Source organism: Saccopteryx bilineata, chromosome 1, assembly GCF_036850765.1.
Source record: "Saccopteryx bilineata isolate mSacBil1 chromosome 1, mSacBil1_pri_phased_curated, whole genome shotgun sequence".
Taxonomy (NCBI): domain Eukaryota; kingdom Metazoa; phylum Chordata; class Mammalia; order Chiroptera; family Emballonuridae; genus Saccopteryx; species Saccopteryx bilineata.
This window is the reverse complement of record NC_089490.1, coordinates 156,435,184-156,460,205: the sequence shown is the minus strand read 5'-3', so window position 1 is coordinate 156,460,205 and position 25,022 is coordinate 156,435,184. Positions and strand designations below refer to the sequence as shown.

The 25,022-nt window shown below is 49.1% G+C and overlaps 1 protein-coding gene and 1 pseudogene across 1 annotated transcript in view; both read right to left on the bottom strand.

Annotated features, from left to right (window-relative positions):
* Positions 1 to 795, bottom strand: part of BTBD2 (BTB domain containing 2) — a 28,613-nt gene extending 27,818 nt beyond the window's left edge. Inside the window, exon 1 of the mRNA XM_066276994.1 lies at positions 391 to 795. Coding sequence (XP_066133091.1) covers positions 391 to 758 — 368 coding nt within the window. The 5' untranslated portion in view covers positions 759 to 795. The remainder of the gene's footprint in view (positions 1 to 390) is intronic.
* Positions 796 to 1,816: 1,021 nt separating this feature from the next.
* Positions 1,817 to 1,908, bottom strand: LOC136321475 (U2 spliceosomal RNA; annotated as a pseudogene).
* Positions 1,909 to 25,022: the final 23,114 nt, after the last annotated feature.

Below are 25,022 nucleotides of genomic sequence, written 5' to 3'. Positions count from 1 at the left end.
GACTAGTATTTGGAGGATGCCGGGTGGATGGGGGCCTGGCAGAATCACAAGGCCCATGGTTGGTGGAGCCTAGGGAAGATGGTTGGACAGGAGGATGTGGAGAGGTCCTGGGATATAACGGGGACCTAGCAGGGTCCTAGGGTCCACGTGTTGGGACTTAGGAGTCCTGGGGGGTTCTTGGAGGGTCCCGGGCATGGCGGGTCCTGGGATGGTTGGGTCTGGGTATGGGCCGTCCGAGGGTCCTGTAGGTGGCGGGTACGGGGATGGTGGGGTCCCGGGATGACGGGTCCCGGAGGTGGTAGGTCCCGGGGTCCGGGGATGAGGGCTCCGGGGTCCCGGGTTCGGGGATGGTGGGTCCCGGGGTCCGGGTCCCGGAGCGGCGCGGCCCACCTGTGCGCCGGGATGCGCTGCGCGCCGAGCCCCTTGCCCACCAGGAAGTGCACGTCGCACAGCACCTCGTTGTTGAAGAGGAAGGCGAAGCGCTCCTGCACCGTGGGCTTGGTGGCCTGCCAGTTGTACACGGGCTCGCGCAGCAGCGCCGCCGCCCCCGGCTCCTCGGCCGCCCGCTCCCCGCCCGACGCGGCCTGCGCGCCCGGTCCGCAGCCCGGAGGGGACGCCGCGGGGGCCGAGGCGGCGGCAGCGGCGGCCGCGTTGCCGAGGGCGGGGGCGGCGTTGGCACTGGGACCCGGGCCGCCCCCCGCGCCCGCACCGACACCCGGCGGGCAAGACGCGCGGCCGCCGCTCCCACCCGCCGCCATCTTGTCGGTGCGGCGCCGCGGGGCGGGCGGGGCTGGCCTGTTTGGTGGTGCAGGCGCAAGGAGGGGGCGGGGAAGTGCGAGGGGAGGGGGAGGAGAGGAGGGGGCGAGGGGAGGGAGGGGAATGGGGTGAAGAGAGGAAAGAGAAGGGGGGGAAAGAGGGAGGGACAAGGGAGCATTGGGAGGGGGCATGTTGGTCCAGACCCGGTACCTCAAACCCTGGCCGGAGAGCCCCAGATCCCAGACCTCAGACCTGGGGCCAAACATGCTACAGTACCTCCTTAGACCCGCACCTTGGATTCTATAACTTTTGTGGTAGGCAGTTTGACAGAACAAAGCAAGGACTATAAGCCAGACACAGGTCACCAGGGCAAAAAGCCCCAGGTGCCTAACAAGGGGCAAACTGGGAAGATAAGGATCTCCACCAGCATATTGGTGGTCATGCAGTTTAGACCCCCCCCCCCAGATTTCATATCTCCAGTCATGCGGTTCCCACCCTCCCCTGACCTTTACTCCGTTGGCAAGTTGCTCGTCATTCGGGTTTAGACCCCTTTAGCAGGCCAGATAATAGCCCTTTAAGCATTAACTCCTAGGGATAACATCTAGGCCTCAGTTGTGTTTCAGTTCTAGACCCAGAAAAGTAACAAAACCAAAAACGAGGGATGCCACAGCTAACCCCAGGACCAGCTGCAGTTAACTAATGATCCCCTGCTGTGCTGACCAATCAGTGGAGACCAGGACCCTGAAAGGACACACCTGGAGAACTGATGACTGTTCCATTGAGATCCTTCCCTGGGATCTTCCCTAAAATCCTTACCCTTATTAAAATCCTTAGGACTGAGGACCTGGTATATTCTCCCTCCAGGGAGTACCCCAGCACCTTTCTCTTCCCTATTCCCCTCTCCCCTCCACCCCCCTCACAGGGTTGTATCTCCTAAACTCTAAGGGTCCTCAAGAGACTTGCAACAGGGGAACAGTCAGCAGTAGCATCTCATCCCTGGCTAACCCGCTGAACCTGTCTCCAAGGCCAGAGGCAGATTAAGGTAGGTTGAGGCCCCCAGGAGGGGTAGAAGAAAATATTGGGCCCCTTAAAAAAAGAGAGAGACAGGGAAAAATACTACACTTGATCTTAGCCAAAAGGCCGAGAAGCGATAGAGACAGGGAAAATAAAAATACATGTTAACCATATTTTTAAATAAATAAAAAATATTATGTGCCTGACCAGGCGGTGGCACAGTGGATAGAGCGTCGGACTGGGATGCGGAGGACCCAGGTTCAAGACCTCGAGGTCACCAGCTTGAACACGGGATCATCCAGTTTGAGCAAAACTCATCAGCTTGGACCCAAGGTCGCTGGCCCAAGCAAGGGGTTACTCAGTCTGCTGAAGGCCCACGGTCAAGCCACATATGAGAAAGCAATACGCAATGAAAAACTAATGATTGATGCTTCTCAACTCTCTCCGTTACTGTCTGTCTGTCCCTGTCTATCCCTCTCTCTGACTCTCTCTCTCTGTCTAGGAAAAAATAAAAAATAAAAATAAATTTAAAAAAATATTATGTACTGTACTATTAATGTTAAAATTGCACACATGAAACCAAACTTGGTGTCATTAGAAAAAAGTGTAAAGTTGGGGTTTTGCGGGGCCCTTCAGAAATTGGGGCCCAAGGCATGTGCCTGGTGTGCCTGCTGTTAAATTTGCCTCTGTTTGAGGCCCCCTTTTCTCTGACTTCCCAGGGAGCCAAAGCCCTGCCCAAGGCTCTCCAGTTGCTTCTTCTGTTCTAGGCCCTTTCTTGTTTCACTGCCCCCAGCTTTATTAAATTTATTCTCAAAATCACCTGGACTCATGTTGTGAAATTTTTCCTGCACAAAGTCAAGAACCCGGCCCTGGCCAGTTTGCTCAGTGGTAGAGCCCAGTGTGTGGATGTCCTGGGTTCAATCTCCAGTCAGGGCAGACATGGAAAGCGACCATCTGCTTCTCTTTCCCTTCTCTCTCTCTCTCCTCCTCTCTCGCAGCAGTGGCTTGATTGGTTTGAGCGTCAGCTCTGGGCACTGAGGATAGCTCAGTTGGTCTGAGCATCAGCCCCAGACAGGGATTGCAGGGTAGATCCTGGTCAGGGTGCATTCAAGGAGTCTGTCTCACTATCTCCCCTCTTCTCATTTGGAAAAAAATAAGAGGAAAAAAAAACAAAGTCAAGAACCCACACATTACTGGCTGGCCTTAGGAAAATTTCAATGGCCAGATCCCATGTCCAGTAACAATTACACCTCAGAACTCAGCCCCAAACTCTAGATCCCATTCCTTAGATCCCCAACATTAGACTCCAGACTCTGGATCTTTTTTTTTCTTTTTTTTTTTTTTCTTTTTTTTTTTTTTGTGGCAGAGACGGAGAGTCAGAGAGAGGGACAGACAGACAGGAAGGGAGAGAGATGAAAAACATCAATTCTTCGTTACAGTTCCTTAGTTGTTCATTGACTGATTTCTCATATGTGCCTGGACCCGGGGTGGGGGAGGGGCTACAGCAGACCAAGTGACCCCTTGCTCCAGCCAGCGACCTTGGGCTCAAGCTGATGACCTCGGGGTCTCGAACATGGGTCCTCCACATCCCAGTCCGACGCTCTATCCACTGTGCCACCGCCTGGTCAGGCAGACCCTGGATCTTGAATGCTGAATCCTGGACCCAGACCTCAGACTTTCGGTCCTAGACTGAACTCCAGTACTCATACCCCAGATCCTACATCAGGGGTCCCCAAACTTTTTACACAGGGGGCCAGTTCACTGTCCCTCAGACCGTTGGAGGGCCGGACTATAAAAAAAACTATGAACAAATTCCTATGCACACTGCACATATCTTTTTTTTTTTTTTTTCTGAAGCTGGAAACAGGGAGAGACAGTCAGACAGACTCCCGCATGCGCCCGACAGGGATCCACCCGGCACGCCCACCAGGGACGACGCTCTGTCCACCAGGGGGCGATGCTCTGCCCCTCTGGGCGTCGCTCTGCCGCGACCAGAGCCGCTCTAGCGCCTGGGGCAGAGGCCAAGGAGCCATCCCCAGCGCCCGGGCCATCTTTGCTCCAATGGAGCCTTGGCTGCGGGAGGGGAAGAGAGAGACAGAGAGGAAGGAGGGGGGGTGGAGAAGCAAATGGGCGCTTCTCCTGTGTGCCCTGGCCAGGAATCGGACCTGGGTACAACGCACGCCAGGCCGACGCTCTACCGCTGAGCCAACCGGCCAGGGCCCCGTTTTGTTTTTTTACTTTAAAATAAGATATGGCCCTGTTTTGTTTTTTTACTTTAAAATAAGATATGGCCCCGTTTTGTTTTTTTACTTTAAAATAAGATATGTTGGCCCTGGCACAATAGGAGAAGCCAGGGTTCGATTCCCAGCCAGGGCACATAGGAGAAGCGCCCATTTGCTTCTCCACCCCACCTCCTTCCTCTCTGTCTCTCTCTTCCCCTCCCGCAGCCAAGGCTCCATTGGAGCAAAGATGGCCCGGGCGCTGGGGATGGCTCCTTGGCCTCTGCCCCAGGCGCTAGAGCGGCTCTGGTCACGGCAGAGCGACACCCCGGAGGGGCAGAGCATCGCCCCCTGGTGGGCAGAGCGTAGCCCCTGGTGGGCGTGCCGGGTGGATCCCGGTCGGGCGCATGCGGGAGTCTGTCTGACTGTCTCTCCCCGTTTCCAGCTTCAGAAAAATACAAAAAAAAAAAAAAAAAAAAAAACCGGGAACAAATACAATATTTAAAATAAAGAACAAGTAAATTTAAATCAACAAATTGGGCCCTGGCCGTTGGCTCAGTGGTAGAGCGTCGGCCTGGTGTACAGAAGTCCCGGGTTCGATTCCCGGCCAGGGCACACAGGAGAAGCGCCCATCTGCTTCTCCACCCCTCCCCCTCTCCTTCCTCTCTGTCTCTCTCTTCCCTTCCCGCAGCCAAGGCTCCATTGGAGCAAAGATGGCCCAGGCGCTGGGGATGGCTCCTTGGCCTCTGCCCCAGGCGCTAGAGTGGCTCTGGTCGCAACAGAGCGATGCCCCGGAGCGGCAGAGCATCACCCCCTGGTGGGCAGAGCGTCACCCCCTGGTGGGCGTGCCAGGTGGATCCCAGTCAGGCGCATGCGGGAGTCTGTCTGACTGTCTCTCCCGGTTTCCAGCTTCAGAAAAAAAATAAAATAAATAAATAAATAAATCAACAAACTGACCAATATTTCAATGGGAACTATGCTCCTCTCACTGACCACCAATGAAAGAGGTACCCTTCCAGAAGTGCGGCGGGGGCCGGATAAATGGCCTAAGGGGGCTGCATGTGGCCCGCGAGCCATAGTTTGGGGACCCCTGTCCTACATCCCAGACCTCAGGCCTCAGTCCAATTGCTCCACATACCAAACTCCAGACCCCAGACTCAGGACTGCTAACATCAGAGCCCAGTCCCAAACACTGAACCTAACCACTAGACCCCACATCCAGATCTCTGACCCAGGTCCCCAGATCCCAAATCAGTCCCCAACCCAGAACTTGGACCCCAGAGTCCATATCCCAGACCTATGATCCTGGACTTCAGCCCTCAGCCCTGGTTGGTCTGCCTGCCCAGTGGAGGGGATCCCTGCTGTACAGAAGGATAAACTGACTGAGGCCAGGGGTGGGGGTGGGGAGGAGAATTGCTGCTGTATTGGGTGGGGGATACTCTGTGCATCCAAGACTTATCAAATATACAGGCCAGATCCCTGTGGATCCTACAGCCCTCCTATTTCAATGCCTTGCAGCCTCACCTCATACAATACATGTATGAAAAATAAAGGTAGATTCTGGCCATGAAACTTAGTTGGTTAGACTATCATCCCAATATTCTAAGGTTGCAAACTTGATCCCTGGGTCAGGGCACACACCGCTCCCTCTTTCTCTCTAAAATCAATCAATAAGAAAGATAAAGGTGAAAACTTTCAAATGACAAAAAAACATACGGAAAAGATTAATATCATTGGTTGATGTATTATGCATAAACTACTACTGTATTTGCTTTTATTATGTTTGTTTTTTTGTTTTTTGTTTTACAAAGAGTAGAATATTTTTATAGAGTTGGGATCACCAACTATATATCATTTAGTAAGGGGATATCAATCTTTTTATGTGGGGATGCTGAAAAATGGTTCACCCATATGAAATCAGGCATGCATATAGTACTAGTGTCTTGATGAAGAATGAAAATCCTGATCTGACTTTTTGAGAGGATAATTATGAATTCATGGCATTCAGACTTGACTCATTTTAATTACCTATAATCATTATTGATGAGGGATACCTTCAGCTGGACTCCTGTGTGCCTTCCAACACTCCCCAGCACTTGGAGAAGTATCAGCACTTGCTGACAATGAGATATTCCACCCATATTGTACCTTCTCTGCCCAGAAACATAAAAGCAGCTATTTTTCAAAAAGCCCTCATTCCTTGGGATGAGAAAGAGTATTGATGACTGCATTTTAAATATTGGGAAGCTCCTTCCAATTATTTCACACAAATTTTTGGTGGAAAACGGATTAAAGGTTACTTCAGGGTTCAGGTAGAACCTACAATCCTGGACTTCAACCCTCAGCCCTTATCAAGTTTTATTTTTTGTTTTTCTCTTAATTTTTATTTATTGATTTTAGAGAGAGACAAAGGGGGAGAAAGAAACATCAATTTGTTTCAATTATTTATGAATTTATTGGTTGATTCTTGTATGTGCCCTGACTGGAGATGGAACTCACAACCTTGGAGTATTGGCATGATGCTCTACCAGTGATTTTCAACCTTTGTTTCTCACACACTCATAAACTAATTACTAAAGAAAAAGGAGCCCTGACCTCTTCTTCCTTAGTAACTAATTTATTTGTGCCATGAGATGAAAATGGTTGTATTTAGTCAGGGGCACTGACCTTAGTAATTAGTGTGTGTTTGTGCCATGAAAAAAAAAAGGTTGAAAATCACTGCTCTAACCAACTTAACTACTTAGCCAGGGCCACAGTTTAAGGTCCTGATTATAATTTGTGTATTTTCTTATTCATTTTATTTATCAAAATAAGGTATAAGTTTAGCCCTGGCTGGGTAGCTCACTGGCTTAAGAGTGGGGTTATGGCTTGAGCATGAAATCACTGACAGTGGTGGGATTTAGCTGGTTCGCACCGGTTTGGCAGAACCAATATCTGTTTTTTTGTTGACTTCAGTGAACTGAATGTTAAAATGGTACTTGTAATCAGGGTTCTCTCCAAGGTAGGAGCCTGGTCAGTCGCCCAATGTGGAAATCACAAATTTACATTCCTCTTTTCTTTTTTAATTTTTTAAATTATTCATTTTAGAGAAGAGGGAGGGAGAGAAAAAGAGAGAGAGAAGCAAGGAGGATTAGGAAGCATCAACTCCCATATGTGCCTTGACCAGGCAAGCCCAGGGTTTTGAACCGGTGACCTCAGCATTCCAGGTCAACGCTTTATCCACTGTGCCACCACAGGTCAGGCCCTTACTTTGTTTTTGTTTTTGTGTTTGTGTTTTTACAGAGTCAGAGAGAGGGATAGACAGGGACAGACAGACAGGAACGGAGATATGAGAAGCATCAATCATTAGTTTTTCATTGCGCATTGCGACTCCTTAGTTGTTCATTGATTGCTTTCTCATATGTGCCTTGACCGTGGGCCTTCAGCAGACCGAATAACCCCTTGCTTGAGCCAGTGACCTTGGGTCCAAGCTGGTGAGCTTTGCTCAAACCAGATGAGCCTGCGCTCAAGCTGGCGAACTCAGGGTCTCGAACCTGGGTCCTCGGCATCCCAGTCTGATGCTCTATCCACTGTGAAACCGCCTGGTAAGGCCGGCCCTTACTTTTTCTTAATGTTCATCTATGCAACAGCATATTCTGAGCACCCACAGTATTGTCCATTCTGTCCATAGGTGAAAAAAATTGCAAGTGATAATGCCAATCGAGAAGCAATATAAAAATATCTTAAATCAGTTTTATTGGTTTTTTGTCAGGTATTTTTATTATCTTTTCGTTAATATTTTTAAACTTTCGTATAATCTAGTTTTGTGTACCTCTTTTATTGTTCTTAGTTAGGTATTAAATGCATGAAATAATAAACTACCTTTCAGTTTATCTTTTTTCATACTTAAAACAGTCATTAGGGCAGAGAACTGGTTGTTAAATTATTTGAATCCAAAAAAAAAAAAAAATTATTTGAATCCCACCACTGATCATAGATATGACCCCATGGTCGCTGGCTTAAGCAAGCAGTCACTGGCTCAGCTGGAGCCCCTGGGTCAAGGCACATATGAGAAGCAATCAATAACTAAGGTGCAATATGAGCTGATGCTTCTCATCTCTCTCCCTTCCTGTCTGTCTTTCTGTCTCTTTCTCTCTCTCTCTCTCTCACTAAAATAAATAAATAAATACGTTCAGACCATAATAATAATATCAACAGTATCTAAAATAACTTCTGGGCCCTGGCCTGGTGCTCAGTGGATAGAGATGTCCTAGTATGCTGAGATCACGGGTTCAATACCTGGTGGGACATATGAAAAGTAACCAATGAATATAAAACTAAATGAAACAACTAAGTAGAACAAGTTGATGCTTCTCTCTCTTTCTCTCTCCCTTCCTCTCTCTCTCTGAAATCAATGAAAAAAAAAAATTAAAATAAATAAATAAAATAACTTCTGATTGAAAATTAAGATCTAAGACCATAGCAGCTATCATGGCATGGACTGGCCTGCTGATCAATACAGGGACCAGGTGCTGGCCAATGAGATGAGAGGACAAGCCCGCATGGTGGGGGATTTCAGGAAAAGTTTATGCAGACTAACTCCCAGGAGAGCAGACTAGAGAAATGGAAAGAATCTGGGTCTAAAATGACACTGTTGCCTGACCTGTGGTGGCGCAGTGGATAAAGCATCGACCTGGAAATGCTGAGGTCACCGGTTTGAAACCCTGGGCTTGCCTGGTCAAGGCACATATGGGAGTTGATGCTTCCAGCTTCTTTCCTCTCTGTCTCTCTCTCTCTCTCTCTCTGTCTCTCCTCTCTAAAATGAATAAATAAAAAATAAAATAAAATAAATTTAAAAATAATAATAAATAAAATGACACTGTTGAACTGTCCTGACCATCCTGAACCTGGACGCTGCCCTAGCTTGGGACTGTTTGTTCTTTAAGCCAATAAACGTCTTTATGAAGTCAAGCAAGTAGAATCAGGTATTCTGTTACTTGTGGCTAAGCATGTAACTGATGCAACTGGTCCTGATGGCCACTTTGAACGCTAATAACAGACAGGGAAGAGATTTGTCCCCCTCCCCTTTTTTTTTTGTATTTTTCTGAAGTTGTAAACGGGGAGGCAGTCAGACAGACTCCCGCATGCGCCTGACTGTGATCCACCCGGCATGCTCAACAGGGGGCGATGCTCTGCCCATCTGGGGCACCGCTCTGTTGCAACCAGAGTCATTCTAGCTCCTGAGGCAGAGGCCATGGAGCCATCCTCAGTGCCCGGGCCAACTCTGCTCCAATGGAGCCCTGGTTGCGGGAGGGGAAGAGAGAGATAGAGAGGAAGGAGAGGGGAAGGGGTGAAGAAGTAGATGGGCACCCCTTCTGTGTGCTCTGGCCGGGAATCGAACCCAGGACTCCTGCACGCCAGGCCAACGCTCTACCACTGAGCCAACCAGCCAGTGCCAATTTGTTCCTCTTATAATAAATCCCTACTATGTGGTTATGTGTATAAACAGTTAACTCATGAGTAGTTTTGGTTATCTGAACACATATAAAGATTTAGAACTTCCACTCCGTGAGCAGGCAGTAATTGGCTGGGAAAGGACATGACGGAAATTTCTGGGGATGTGTGTTAGTATCCTAGGGTTGTTGTAACAAATTTTCACAAATGTAGTGGCTTCAAACAGCACATTTGCCCTGGCCAGATGGCTCACTTGGTTAGAGCATTGTCCCAATATACAAAAGTTGTGGGTTCAATCCCCATTAAGGGCACATACAGGAACAGATTGATGTTTCTATTTCTCTCTCTCTTCCTCTCTCTAAAATCAATAAATAAATTTTAAAATAATAAATAAATGAATAAATAAGATCCTTAACTTCATCCTATATACAAAGTCCCTTTTGTCATGGAAGGTCAAAGTTTCACAGTTTTTGGGGATTAGGTTGTAGACATGGGGGTGAGCATTATTATGCTGACCACAGAGTGAAAGGACTATTATTTTTATTATTTTTTGGGTTGGATGGTCATTTCCCGTGTAGATTTCACCTGGGCTAACTTATGAAACAACAGACACCTGGAGGATTGGGTGGGCTGGGCTGGAAGGTGCAAGATGGCTTCGCTGACATATTGGGCAAGGTGCTGGCTGTCGGCTAGTTCTCCACACAGCAGCCCACCCTTCAAGAAGCTACACTGGTCCCTGGCCGGTTGGCTCAGTGGTAGAGTGTCAGCCTGGCGTGTGGAAGTCCCGGGTTCGATTCCCAGCCAGGGCACACAGGAGAAGCACCCATCTGCTTCTCCACCCCTCCCCCTCTCCTTCCTCTCTGTCTCGCTCTTCCCCTCCCGCAGCCAAGGCTCCATTGGAGCAAAGATGGCCCGGGCGCTGGGGATGGCTCTGTGGCCTCTGCCTCAGGTGCTAGAGTAGCTCTGGTCGCAACAGAGCAACGCCCCGGATGGGCAGAGCATCGCCCCCTGGTGGGCGTGCTGGGTGGATCCCGGTCGGGCGCAGGCGGGAGTCTGTCTGACTGCCTCCCCATTTCCAGCTTCAGAAAAATTACAAAAAAAAAAAAAAGAAGAAGCTACACTGGCTTCCTTACATCATCATAGTGGTCTAATTCCCACATCTCACTTCTGCCACATTGTATAGATCAATGCAAGTCACATGGCCATGCTGCCTAGATGCAGAGAGGTGGAGAGACAGACTCCCCCTCTGGAGGAGAGGAACCTCAAAGTCCGATTACAGAGGGGAATGGGAGGTGGTCACTGCACAGCCCACCCTAGTCCTTTGGTCCAGTTTTTTTTAATGTTTATTTATTTATTTATTTTTTAAACTTTATTTATTTATTCATTTTAAAGAGGAAAGAGAGAGAGAGAGAGAGAGAAGGGAGGAGCAGAAAGCATTCAACTCCCATATGTGCCTTGACCAGGCAAGCCCAGGGTTTTGAACCAGCGACCTCAGCGTTCCAGGTCGAAGCTTTATCCACTGCGCCACCACAGGTCAGGCTTAATGTTTATTTTATTGAAAGGAGGAGAGAGAGAGAGAGAGAGAGAGAGAGAGAGAGATGGAGGGAGGAACATATATCTGTTTCCTTATGTGCCCTGGCTGGGAATCAAACCAGCGACTTTTGTGTTTTGACACAATGTTCTAACCAGCTGAGCTATCTGGCCAGAGCTCCTTTGGTCCAGTTTTTTAAGTTCATGTTCTTTGCTGGTGTTCTGACTTCTGACAGTTTTTACTTTGTAAGTTTCAGCCATGAATTCTTAACTGATAATGTAATGTTGGGGAGGACAGCTCTAAGCAGTTCTGTATGAGGTCAGCTCCAAGCAGACTGTTTGAGACAGTGGGAAAACATCGGAAGACATTCAATGTCTGAAGGTTTCATGAAAAGATCCAGCAAGAACCCACCCATGATGAAATTCATACCTGGGGACAGTAGTGTATTCAAATAATTTAACAACCGGTTCTCTGCCCTAATGACCATTTTAAGTATAAAAAATTGATATACTGGCCTGACCTGTGGTGGCATAGTGGATGGAGTGTCGACCTGGAATGCTGAGGTTGCCAGTTTGAGCCCCTGCACTTGTCTGGTGAAGGCACATATGGGAGTTGATGCTTCCTGCTCCTCCCTCCTCTCTCTCTCTCTCTCTTTCTTTCTCTCTCTCTCCTTTCTAAAATGAATAAATTAAATTTTTTTAAAAAATTTTAATTAAAAAAAGCAATCTTTAAAAAACAAAAAAATTATTTCATGCATTTAATACTTAAATAAGAACAATAAAAGAAGTACACAAAACTAGATTGTGGCCCTGGCCGGTTGGCTCAGCGGTAGAGCATCGGCCTGGCGTGAGGGGGACCCGGGTTTGATTCCCGGCCAGGGCACATAGGAGAAGCGCCCATTTGCTTCTCCACCCCCCCCCCTTCCTCTCTGTCTCTCTCTTCCCCTCCCGCAGCCAAGGCTCCATTGGAGCAAAGATGGCCCGGGCGCTGGGGATGGCTCCTTGGCCTCTGCCCCAGGCGCTAGAGTGGCTCTGGTTGCAGCAGCGCGATGCCCTGGAGGGGCAGAGCATCGCCCCCTGGTGGGCAGAGCGTAGCCTCTGGTGGGCGTGCCGGGTGGATCCCGGTTGGGTGCATGCGGGAGTCTGTCTGACTGTCTCTCCCGGTTTCCAGCTTCAGAAAAATACAAAAAAAAAAAAAAAATAAGAAATAATTTTAAAAAATTAATGAAAAAATATTAAGTAATAGCTGACAAAAAATGATAAAAACTGTTATTTAAGGTATTTCCAATGTGACAGCTTGTCACCCCTTTGTTGTTTGGCACTTTTTCTCTTTACGTTATATGTTTGTATACTGAAGTACCAAATGCGAGAGAATTAAAGTGTAGTATTTCATCAAAGGCATAATGAGTTTTGTGAAATGATTAAATAAATATTATAAGCGTAGTTCTGTCAAATTTTTTTCACCTGTGGATGGAATGAACATTACTATGTGTGCTTAGAATACGCTGTTGCACAGATGAATATTAAAAAAAGAGTAAGGAATGTAAATTTGTGATTTCTACATTGGCCAGCTACCCAGGAGTCCACCTTAGAGAGTACCCTGATTGCAAGTACCATTTTAACAACCGGTTCACCGAACTCAACAAAAAAATTAACTATCGGTTCTGCCAAACTGGTGTGAACCGGCTGAATCCCACCACACTGCATGGGGATAAGTGGAAACTCAAATGCACACAACCTGCTCAGACCCCACCAGATGGCATCCCATTCATTTTTAAGTTGGAGGGGTTCTGAGCTCTCCAGGATAAGAAGACTGGTGAAGTAGGTGATATCACCGAGAGTTTGTAACTCTTCATGAAATTATTGATTCAGGAAAAGTTACCAATAGTGTTGAGACCCGCCTGACCAGGTGGTGGTGCAGTGGATAGAGCATTACCCTGGGGTGCAGAGGACCCAGGTTCGAGACCCTGAGGTCACCAGCTTGAATGCAGGCTCATCTGGTTTGAGCAAAGCTCACCAGCTTGGACCCAAGGTCGCTGGCTTGAGCAAGGGGTTACTGGGTCTGCTGTAGCCCCACGGTCAAGGCACATATGAGAAAGCCATCAATGAATAACTAACGTGTCGTAACGAAAAACTGATGATTGATGCTTCTCATCTCTCTCCATTCCTGTCTGTCTGTCCCTATCTCTCTCTCTCTCTGACTCTCTGTCTCTGTAAAAAAAAAAAAAAAAAGCCCTGGCCAGTTGGCTGAGTGGTAGAGTGTCGGCCTGGCGTACAGGAGTCCTGGGTTCGATTCCCAGCCAGGGCACACAGGAGAAGCGCCCATCTGCTTCTCCACCCCACTCCCTCTCCTTTCTCTCTGTCTCTCTCTTCCCCTTGAGCAGCCAAGGCTCCATTGGAGCAAAGTTGGCCCAAGTGCTGAGGATGGCTCTGTGGCCTCTGCCTCAGGCACTAGAATGGCTCTGGTTGCAACAAAGCGATGCCCTGGATGGGCAGAGCATCGTCCCCTGGTGGCCATGCTGGGTGGATCCCAGGCAGGCTCATGCAGGAGTCTGTCTGACTGCCTCCCCGTTTCCAACTTCAGAAAAATACAAAAAAAAAAAAGCCTGACCAGGTGGTGGTGCAGTGGATAGAGCGTCGGACTGGGATGCGGAAGGACCCAGGTTCGAGACCCCGAGGTTGCCAGCTTGAGCGCGGGCTCATCTGGTTTGAGCAAAAAGCTCACCAGCTTGGACCCAAGGTCGCTGGCTCCAGCAAGGGGTTACTCAGTCTGCTGAAGACCTGCGGTCAAGGCACATATGAGAAAGCAATCAATGAACAACTAAGAAGTCGCAACGCACAATGAAAAACTAATGATTGATGCTTCTCATCTCTCTCCGTTCCTGTCTGTCTGTCCCTGTCTATCTCTGCCTCTGTAAAAAAAAAAAAAAAAAAAAAAAAAAATTAGTAGTGCTGATATAATTAGCTGAGTCATTAAAGGGAGCCAGGTCGATAATCTTATTACATGAGTTGTAACCTTGCTTCTTGCATCACTCTAGTCTAAGGTTAAATTACCATGAGTTGTGGTCTCAGGTCCACTTCTGTTTCAAACGAGACACTGAGGGGGAAAACTCCATTTGGGGATCTGTGATTCTTCAAATTAATGGAAAGGACTACAAGAGTCAGAGTGACGGGTCTGATCAATGCAGTGATTTTTTTATAATTCGGTTGAGAAGCAAATTCTGTTCCCTGCTTCAAACATACTCTAGAGATTGACCTAATGACCTGTTTTACAAGCTTTGGGATTGACAGTTAAACTTCAGCAATGAGTATTTAACAAACTAGAATGTTCTGGAAGAACTTTGCACCCTGTTCAGGAAGGATTATGCAGCTTTTAGCAACCTTAGGTAAATGAATGGGGGCACCTGAGCGAAAGTGATGGGGTCCCACCTCCATCCCTCCTCTTCAGGATGTGGATAATTCAAAATCCTCCAAATAATGAGGCTCTCTCCTTAGTGATGAGAGATAGCACTGAGGTTTGCTTTCCATCCATTTAGCAGATATTTCATCAGAGTCATGTTTCTTTCCTGGAGGCAGTACTGGGAAGAGTGAAGTGTTTGGCATATGTTACATGGGACAGGCAAGAAGTCAACTTTGCAAAATCTGGAGACACTCGTCACTGTCATCTGGGGAGGGTAGAGGCCACAGGGACATCAGTGTCTATTTTGTTTTTTTGTTTTGTTTTGTTTTTTTTGTTTGTTTTTTCTGAAGTTAGAAACGGGGAGGCAGTCAGACAGACTCCCGCATGCGCCTGACCAGAATTCACCCAGCATGCCCACCAGGGGGCGATGTTCCACCCATCTGGGGCGTTGCTCTGTTGTGACCAGAGCCACTCTAGCACCTGAGGCAGAGGTCACAGAGCCATCCTCAGTGCCCAGGCCATCTCTGCTCCAATGGAGCCCTGGCTGCGGGAGGGGAAGAGAGAGACAGAGAGGAAGGAGAGGGGGAGGGGTGGAGAAGCAGATGGGTGCTTCTCCTGTGTGCACTGGCGGGGAATCAAACCCGGGACTCCCGCACACCAGGCCGACACTCTACCACTGAGCCAACCGGCCAGGGCCTACTTTACTTTTTTATTGTAATAAAATATACTTAACCTTTTATTTATTTATTTATTATCAACTTTTTTTTTTTTTAGATATTTATTCATTTTAGAGAGAGGAGACAGAGAGACAGAGAGAGAGAAAGGGGGAGGAGCAGAAAGCATCAACTCCCATATGTGCCTTGACCAGGCAAGCCCAGGGTTTTGAACTGGTGATCTCAGCATAACAGGTCAACACTTTACCCACTGTACCACTACAGGTGAGTAAAAAAAACCTTTTTTTTTTTCCTTACAGAGACAGAGAGAGTCAGAGAGAGGGATAGACAGGGACAGACAGACAGGAACAGAGATAGATAAGAAGCATTAATCATCAGTTTTTCGTTGCAACACCTTAGTTGTTCATTGATTGATTTCTCATACGTGCCTTGACCGCGGGCCTTCAGCAGACCGAGTAACCCCCTGCTCAAGCCAGCGACCTTGGGTCCAAGCTGGTGAGCTTTGCTCAAACCAGATGAGTCTGTGCTCAAGCTGGCGACCTCAGGATCTTGAACCTGGGTCCTCCACATCCCAGTCGAATGTTCTATCCACTGCGCCACCGCCTGGTCAGGCTATACTTAACTTTTTTATCTTTTTTTTTTTTTTTGTATTTTTCTGAAGCTGGAAACGGGGAGAGACAGTCAGACAGACTCCTGCATGCGCCCGACCAGGATCCACCCGGCACGCCCACCAGGGGCGACGCTCTGCCCACCAGGGGGCGATGCTCTGCCCCTCCGGGGCGTCGCTCTGCTGCGACCAGAGCCACTCTAGCGCCTGGGGCAGAGGCCAAGGAGCCATCCCCAGTGCCCGGGCCATCTTTGCTCCAATGGAGCCTTGGCTGCAGGAGGGGAAGAGAGAGACAGAGAGGAAGGAGGGGGGGTGGAGAAGCAAATGGGCGCTTCTCCTATGTGCCCTGGCTGGGAATCGAACCCGGGTCCCCAGCACGCCAGGCCGACGCTCTACCGCTGAGCAAACAGGCCAGGGCCTATACTTAACTTTTTAAAAAAATATTTAATTTATTGATTTTAGAGAGAGGAGAGAGGGAAAAAGGAAAGGGGTGGGAGAACAGGAAGCCTCATCATGTTGTAGTTGCTTCTTATATGTGCCTTGACCAGACAAGCTTGGGGTTCTGAACCGGTGACCTCAGCACTTTGGGTCAGCACGCTATCCACTGCACCACCACAGGTCAGGCTTAATTTCTTTTCTTTTCTTTTTTTTTTTTTTTTAATTTTTCCGATGTGAGAAGTGGGGCTGGGAGCGGCAAACAGACAGACTCCTGCATGTGTCCAATCAGGATCTACCCGGCATGCCCACCAGGGGGTCATTGCTCTGCTGCAACCAGAGCCATTCTACTGCTTGAGGTGGAGGCCATGAAGCCATCCTCAGTACCACGGCCAATTTTGCTCCCATGTAGCTTTGGCTGCAGGAGGGGAGGAAAGAGAGAGAGAGAGAAAGGAAAGGTGGAAGGGTGGAGAAGCAGATGGGTGCTTCTCCTGTGTGCTCTGGCCAGAAATCGAACCCAGAACTTCATCATGCCAGGGCAACACTCTACCACTGAGTCAACTGGCCAGGGCCAGGCTTAACTTTTTTATTTATTGACTTAAAAGAGAGAGAAAGAGAGAGAGAGCTAACAATTTGTTGTTTACTATTCAGGCATTATTTTTTTAAAAAAACTACTTTATTTTATTTTTAAGTGAGAGGAATGGAGATAGAGAGACAGACTCCCGCATGCACCCAGACTAGGATCCACCCAGAAACCCCGTCTAGGGTCAATGCTCAGATCAACCGAGCCATCTGCAGTGCCCAGGTCCGACATTCGGACCAACTGAGCTACTGGCTGCTAGAGGGGAAGAAAGAGAGAGAGAAGAGGGAGAGGAACGGAAAGAGAAGCAGATGTTTGCTTCTCATGTGTGTACTGACTTGAGATTGAACCCAGGATATCCACAAGCTAGGACAACACTCTATCCACTAAGCAAACCAGCCAGGGCCACGGTTTTTTTTTGTGTGTTTTTTTTTGTTTGTTTTTTTATTCATTTTAGAGGAGAAAGAGAGGGAGAGAGAGAGACAGAGAGGAGAGAGACAGGGGGGAGGAGCTGGAAGCATCAACTCCCATATGTGCCTTGACCAGGCAAGCCCAGGGTTTCGAACCGGCGACCTCAGCATTTCCAGGCTGATGCTTTATCCACTGCGCCACCACAGGTCAGGCCTGGGCCACGGTTTTTTTTTTTCCTTTTTTTTACAGAGACAGAGAGAGTTAGAGAGAGAGACAGACAGACAGGAATGAAACGGAGAGAGATGAGAAGCATCAATCATCAGTTTTTTTATTTTTATTATTTTTATTTTTATTTTTTTTTACTTTTCCGAAGCTGGAAACAGGGAGGCAGTCAGGCAGACTCCCGCATGCGCCTGACCGGGATCCACCGGGCACGCCCACCAGGGGGCAATGCTCTGCCCATCCCAGGCGTCATTCTGTCAAGACCAGAGCCACTCCAGTGCCTGGGGCAGAGGCCAAGGAGCCATCCCCAGCGCCCGGACCATCTTTTTGCTCCAATGGAGCCTCGGCTGCAGGAGGGGAAGAGAGAGACAGAGAGGAAAGAGGGGGGTGGAGAAGCAGATGGGCGCTTCTCCTGTGTGCCCTGGCTGGGAATCGAACCCGGGACTCCTGCATGCCAGGCCGACACTCCACCACTGAGCCAACCGGCCAGGGCCTTCAATCATCAGTTTTTTGTTGCGACACCTTAGTTGTTCATTGATTGCTTTCTCGTATGTGCCTTGACTGCGGGCCTTCAGCAGACCCAGTAACCCCTTGCTCAAGCCAGCGACCTTGGGTCCAAGCTGGTGAGCTTTGCTCAAACCAGATGAGCCCGCGCTCAAGCTGGCAACCTCAGGGTCTCGAACCTGGGTCCTCCTCATCCCAGTCTGACGCTCTATCCACTGCGCCACCACCTAGTCAAGCCCAGGGCCACTTTTATGAATGCATTCTTGGTTGCTTCTTGTATGTACCCTGACTGAGGATCAAACCCACAAACTTGGCCCTTGCCGGTTGGCTCAGCCGTGGAGCGTCAGCCTGGTGTGTAGGAGTCCCGGGTTCGATTCCCGGCCAGGGCACACAGGAGAAGCACCCATCTGCTTCTCCACCCTTCCCCCTCTCCTTCCTCTCTGTCTCTCTCTTCCCCTCCTGCAGCCAAGGCTCCATTGGAGCAGGGTTTGCCCAGACGCTAAGGATGGCTCTGTGGCCTCTGCCTCAGGCGCTAGAATGGCTCTGGATGCAGCAGGGCGACGCCCCGAAGGGACAGAGCATCACCCCCTGGTGGGCATGCCAGGTGGATCCCGGGGCGGAAGCATGCGGAGTCTGTCTGACTGCCTCCCTGTTTGCAGCTTCGGAAAAGTGAAAAAAAAAAAAAAGAAGAAAACCCCACAAACTTGGCATATTAGGCTAATGCTCTAACCAATTGAGCTATTTGGCCAGAGTTGACTTCTTTCTTTCTTTCTTTCTTTCTTTCTTTCTTTCTTTCTTTCTTTCTTTCTTTCTTTCTTTCTTTCTTTCTTTCTTTCTTTCTTCTTTCTTTCTTCTTTCTTTCTTTCTTTCTTTCTTTCTTTTTTCTTTCTTTCTCTTTCTTTCTTTCTTTCTTTCTTTCTTTCTTTTCCTTCCTTCCTTCCTTCCTTCCTTCCTTCCTTCCTTCCTTCCTTCCTTCCTTCCTTCCTTCCTTCCTTCCTTCCTGTTCCTTTCTTTCTATCTTTCAGGGTTAACTCTTTTTTTTATTTATTTATTCATTTTAGAGAGGAGAGGGAGAGACAGAGAGAGAGAAGGGGGGGAGGAGCTGGAAGCATCAACTCCCATATGTGCCTTGACCAGGCAAGCCCAGGGTTTCGAATCGGCGACCTCAGCATTTCCAGGTCGACGCTTTATCCACTGCGCCACCACAGGTCAGGCAGGGTTAACTATTTTTTTTTATTATTATTTATTTGAGAGAGGAGAGAGAGAGGAGAGAGAGAGACAGAGAGAGAGGAGAGATGGGGGGAGGAGCTGGAAGCATCAACTCCCACATGTGCCTTGACCAGGCAAGCCCAGGGTTTCAAACCGGCAACCTCAGCATTTTCAGGTCGATGCTCCATCCATTGCGCCACCACAGGTCAGGCAGGGTTAACTATTTTTAAGTGCACTGCTCAGGGGCATCAAATAGTTATATTGTTGGGCAATCATACCCACCATCCAGCTCCAGAACTTTCTCATCTTCGCAAATTGAAACTCTGTCCCCATTAAACACTAACCCCCAAATTCTCCTGTGGAGAAATTAGCCCTCCCCAGTTTCTACCCTCAACCTGGCCACCAAAGGAAGGACCAGGTGCCAGGACCTGTCCAACAGAGAAGGCAAAACAAACCAGATCAGTAAAGCAAACTACAGAGACAACACTGGTGGTGACAGTAACATCACCTGACATACCAGGATGCAGTGGGAGAGCCCCTCTGTAGACAGAGATCATGTGATGGGGGGGGGGACCATAATCACTGCCTCCCTTCAGTGTGGACACCTTAAATGATTCACAAATTTGTTAAAAGTCACAGTGCAAATATATTTTATATATTTCACTCTGGGAAATAAAATAGTCCTGGGTATGTAGCAAATATATCAATATATTGCTTTAAAGATGAGAAAAAAGGGAGGCTTAACGGTGGTGGTGCAGTGGATAAAGTGTCAACCTGGGATGCTGAGGTTCCAGGTTTGAAACCCCTAGGTCACTGGCTTGAGTGCAGGATCATCAACATGATCCCAAGGTCACTGGCTTGAGCTCAATATCACTGGCTTGAAGCACAAGGTCGCTGGTTTGACCAACGGGTCACTGCCTTGGCTGGAGTCCCCTGGTCAAGGCACATATGAGAAGGAATCAATGAGCAACTAAAGTGCCGCAACTATGAATTGATGCTTCTCCCTTCCTGTCTCTCTCTTCTCAAAGAAGGAAGAGGAGGGAAGAGGAGAGAGAGAGTCAGGGATCAAGCTGAAAAAGAAAGGCAGACAGGCAGTAAGGAACTGATTAACATGGAAAACAAAAACAACAAAACTTCTGGACAGCCCCCTCCAATTATAGGCACATTAGCTATTTGCCTGTGGGCAACTTGACAGCTCCATGTCTGCTTCCCCATCTGAAACTGCCTCTTCCTCCTTGATGGAGATGCCTGGAGGGGCCTTGCCTTCCCAGGACCCACAACATGGGGGTTTGTGGTGCTCCATTCCCACTGGTTCCTTGTCTCCTGCCTCCAACCCTCGCTCTAGTTTGGGGTCCTGGCAAAAACCCCCATTTTCCACCCACTGCTGCATAGTGTATTACCCCAGGTGGCCATCACAGAGCATGACATTCAGAGGGACTGCACCAGCAAGAGGTGTGGAATGTAGGAGGGTGACCCCACCTTATTTTACAGAGGTGCAAAATGATGCCTGGGCCTCATCCTGCATGAGCATTTATTGAGTACCAACTATGTGTCCAGGGCTCAGGACAATGCACAGAGGACATGAGAGCTGAGGACAAACTAAGCAAGGGCTTGGAGTAAAACCCAGGACAGTGCAGAGGCCGGGCCTCTTCTCCTGAGAAAGAAAGGATGGATCTGCATTCCCCACCTGCTGGGCTACATGAGGTTAAATCCCTAAAAATGATGTAACCAAAGCATTCTGCTTCTCATTTTCATTGGCCACATGTCATGTGCTTAATAGCCACCTGAGGCTAGTGCCCTGCAGTGTTAGTGCAAATGGAGAACATGTCTGATTTGCCAGAAATTTCTACTAGAAGCCACCGGTTCAACAGTCCAGCTAGATGCGCTTCCATTTCCAGGTGAGAACAGAGGGTGAGCTGAGTTTCTTTAGGTTGAGTACCTGTGCTATTTGCTTTGAGACCTGAGGGTGGACAAGGGAGGAACTGCACACACACGGTGGCTACAGTGAAATTGGTGACTTCCCAATGAGATGTAGTTTAGCAATATCAGTATTGTAATAGAGTTTTGCAAAGTGTTACCACTGGGGAAAACTGTGCAAAAGGTCATTTCTTTCAACTGCATGTGAATCTACAATAGTCACTGCAAAAACTCACAGCACGAAATGTTATCTTGATGACTGTATTTTTTGGTGCCCCTTTAAATTTCCTGTCTAGGCCAGGGTCTTGCTCACCCCTCCTTAGTTCCGGCCCCAATTTGGAGAGATTTCAAACTAGTTTCTTGCCATTCTGTGCCTGGTACCAGGGCACAGTGAGGGGTAAAACCATCCTGGGAGATGGAGATTGCAATCTATGATGAAGGTTTACAAGTTGGACAGGGTAGAGTCATTGGGATGATGACCTCAGGCCAGGAGTGACAAGGGCTCGGACCCACAACTTATAGGGCCCCTCTACATGGTGGTGGGTGCCACCTTGAAATTACAGATAAAACTCTGGCAATGCCTGCATATCCCCATTTGTTCTTTTGTTTCTTGGGACTTGCTAACCTCTCACCAGAAGCTCTCCCAAAGACCTTTGGAATGGGCATCTTGGGACCCCAGACCCTGGAGGCCTCTCTGGCCCCTGAACCAAGTGTGCATCACAGGACAAGCTTCCTTCTGACTCACAGATCACAAAAGGAAACCGAGGCAGGGGGAGATGAAGCTGTTGGCCTCACATTCCATGTGGGAAAACTAAGTCATCATTAGAGACATTATGGGCATGATGGAAATCTCATGGCATCTTCCTAGAGTTGTCTACAAACCCCAAATCCTATTTGGGGAGGAATGCTTTGCAGGTTTGAAGGAGGGAATGATTGCAGCCCAAAGTGTGGACCAGAGCCACCAGGCCCCAGCTGCCCATCCATACCTCAGAAACTAATGAAGAGGGTTGGGAAGTTCCCTGTGCTCACCCAGGTGTCCCCAGTCTAAGAATCTGGCCCTCCCCTCCCTTCACCCCAGCTTAACCATCAAGCTTTGACCCATGTGTTATGTTATTCTTTACATCTATCTGACTTGATTCCATCATGCTTTGCTCCAAACCTGTTTCTCCTCCTTTTGAGTGAGTCTAAGACCAAGACAGCTACTAATTTCCTCTGGAAATGGGAGAATTAAGGAGGACAATGAAATGGGGTGATTCATAGGCAGGGCTTGTCAAAGGATTAGTGACAATGATAGGAATGAAAACTTGCACAAGTCCCTGATTCTGGGAGGAGACACCTGTGCTGGCCTCCTCACCAACCCTCATGGTGATAAATCACTCCTTGGTGCATTTATTGAGCATTTGCTGTATACCAGACCATACACAAACTTGGCCCCATCATCCTTTTAATTTTTGAGGACTTCAGGCCCTGGCTGGTTGGCTCAGTGGTAGAGCATCGGCCTGGCATGCAGGAGTCCCAGGTTTGATTCCCGGTCAGGGCACACAGGAGAAGCGCCCTTCTCCACCTCTCCCCCTCTCCTTCCTCTCTGTCTCTCTCTTCCCCTCCCGCAGCCAAGGCTCCATTGGAGCAAAGTTTGCCTGGGCACTGAGGATGGCTCTGTGGCCTCTGCCTCAGGCGCTAGAATGGCTCTGGTTGCAGCAGAGCGATGCCCTAGATGGGCAGAGCATCGCCCTCTGGTGGGCGTGCCAGGTGGATCCTGGTCGGGCACATGCGGGCGTCTGTCTGCCTCCCCGTTTCCAACTTCAGAAAAATACAAAAAAAAAAAAAAAAAAAGACTTCAGCCCCAGCTGGTTGGTTGTCTCAGTGGTAGAGTGTTGGCCTGGAATGTGGATATTCCAGGTTCAATTTCCAGTCAGGGTACACCATCTGCTTTTCCACCCCTCCCTTTCCCTTTCTCTCTCTCTTCTCCCCTCCCGCAGCCATGGCTCGACTGGTTCGAGTACATCAGCCCCCCACACTGAGGATGGTTCCATGGAACCTCCACCTCAGGCACTAAAAATAGCTGGGTTGTGAGTATGGCCCCAGATGGGCACAGCATCAACCCCAGATGGGGGTTAGCAGGTGGATCCCAGTCAGGGCACATGTAGGAGTCTGTCTCTCTATCTCCCCTCCTCTCACTTGGAAAAGAAGAAAAATTAAAATAAAAAAAATATTAAAAAAAATGTTTTTGGCCCTGGCCGGTTGGCTCAGCGGTAGAGCGTCGGCCTAGCGTGCGGAGGACCCGGGTTCGATTCCCGGCCAGGGCACACAGGAGAAGCGCCCATTTGCTTCTCCACCCCTCCGCCGCGCTTTCCTCTCTGTCTCTCTCTTCCCCTCCCGCAGCCAAGGCTCCATTGGAGCAGAGATGGCCCGGGCGCTGGGCATGGCTCTGTGGCCTCTGCCTCAGGCGCTAGAGTGGCTCTGGTCGCAATATGGCGATGCCCAGGATGGGCAGAGCATCGCCCCCTGGGGGGCAGAGCACCGCCCCTGGTGGGCGTGCCGGGAGGATCCCGGTCGGGCGCATGCGGGAGTCTGTCTGACTGTCTCTCCCTGTTTCCAGCTTCAGAAAAATGAAAAAAAAAAAAAAAAAAGTTTTTAGTTTGCTTGGTCTGTGGTAGTGCAATGGATAGAACATTGACCTGGAACGTTGAGGTCGCCAGCTTGAAACACTGGGCAACCAATGAACAACTAAAGAAAAATACAAAATCAAGAAATAAAATATTTTTTTAAAACCTCATAAGAAATATACATTAAAAAAGTTTTTGGTTTACAGGAAAACTGTGCCATTAACACAAGAGTTTCCATAGCCCTGCCTATTCCTCCTATTATTAGCATCGAACATCAGCATCACCACTGTCTTGTCAAGGGGAGTGGAGGGCAGGTCCCCAAGTCAAAGACTTGGTTTTGACAGCCCCACGCTGGGACATATAAGCCCAGTGTCTGTGGCAGCTGGGAAGCCCAAGCTGGCATCTCCATTTACGCAGGTGGAGACTGAGCCTAGTGTGGCCAAGGCAGCCGCAGTCACCAGCCTGGGAAAGGCTCTCAGCTTCTCCAGCTCCAGGATTTTCCTGCTGCTCCTAGAGGAGAGAGACGTGGAAGGGTGGGATCCGCCAAGAGGAAACCACCAACATAAAATCTACAGCAGAGGTTCCGAGAACAAGCTGTGCCCGGCTTCAGTTCTTGGCAGGCAGCAGGGGGCAGGGAGCGGTCATTAGCATGGCCTGGCAGGGCCGGACAGGGCTCTGTGCCACCTGGGAGGGTGGTGGCTTGCATCCACCCCTCCCTGCCACACACATATGCCAGGCCGGGCAAGGGACAAGAGAGGGGCCTTGCGGAACTTAGATGCAGCCGGCGGGGGGGGGGGGGGGGGGCTTGGCCCAAGGGGAGGGTAGTTGTACGGTCTGAGAGGAAAGGCCTAGGAGGTGGCTGAACAAAGGCAGGAGGCAGAGAACAGGCTCAAGGGTGCTTAGGTTTCCTCCTGAAGGGAAGGTCAGGTGGGAGGAGGATGTGCTACCTGCTGATCTCAGGTTTCTAGGGAGGTGAGGAATAACCTGCTCCCCAGTGTCCCAGGGGATCCTAGTACCTATGCCTTACCAGGTGTGCCTTTCCTCCTAACAGTCCAGAGAGCTCCTTCTCACTCCCACCCATCACCCAGGCTGTCCCCAGGTGCTGGCAGGTCACCTCCTAAGTATGGCATTTGTAATTTTGCAAGCTACTGGGTACACCTCCAATAGGCCTGTCAGCCCTCACTGGGCTCGCTTCAAGGGTGACAATGGTTCATTGGGTTCTGGCCCCAAGTCCACATTTCATGTAGTGGCAAGAACAGTCCTTCCAAAAATGACATCTGATCGGGTCTCTGTCCTGCTCATGTCCTTTCTGTGTTCACCAAGGAGAAACAAAAACAAACATCCACACAAAACCTATGCACGTCTCCAGCAGCAAGATTCACAGCAGCCAAAAGTGGTAATGTAGACAGATAAATAAACACAATGTGGTCCACCAGTAAAGCACTAGTACTAACAAGGATGAACCATGAAAACATGGTGCTCAGTGAGAAGCCAGGCACAGAAGA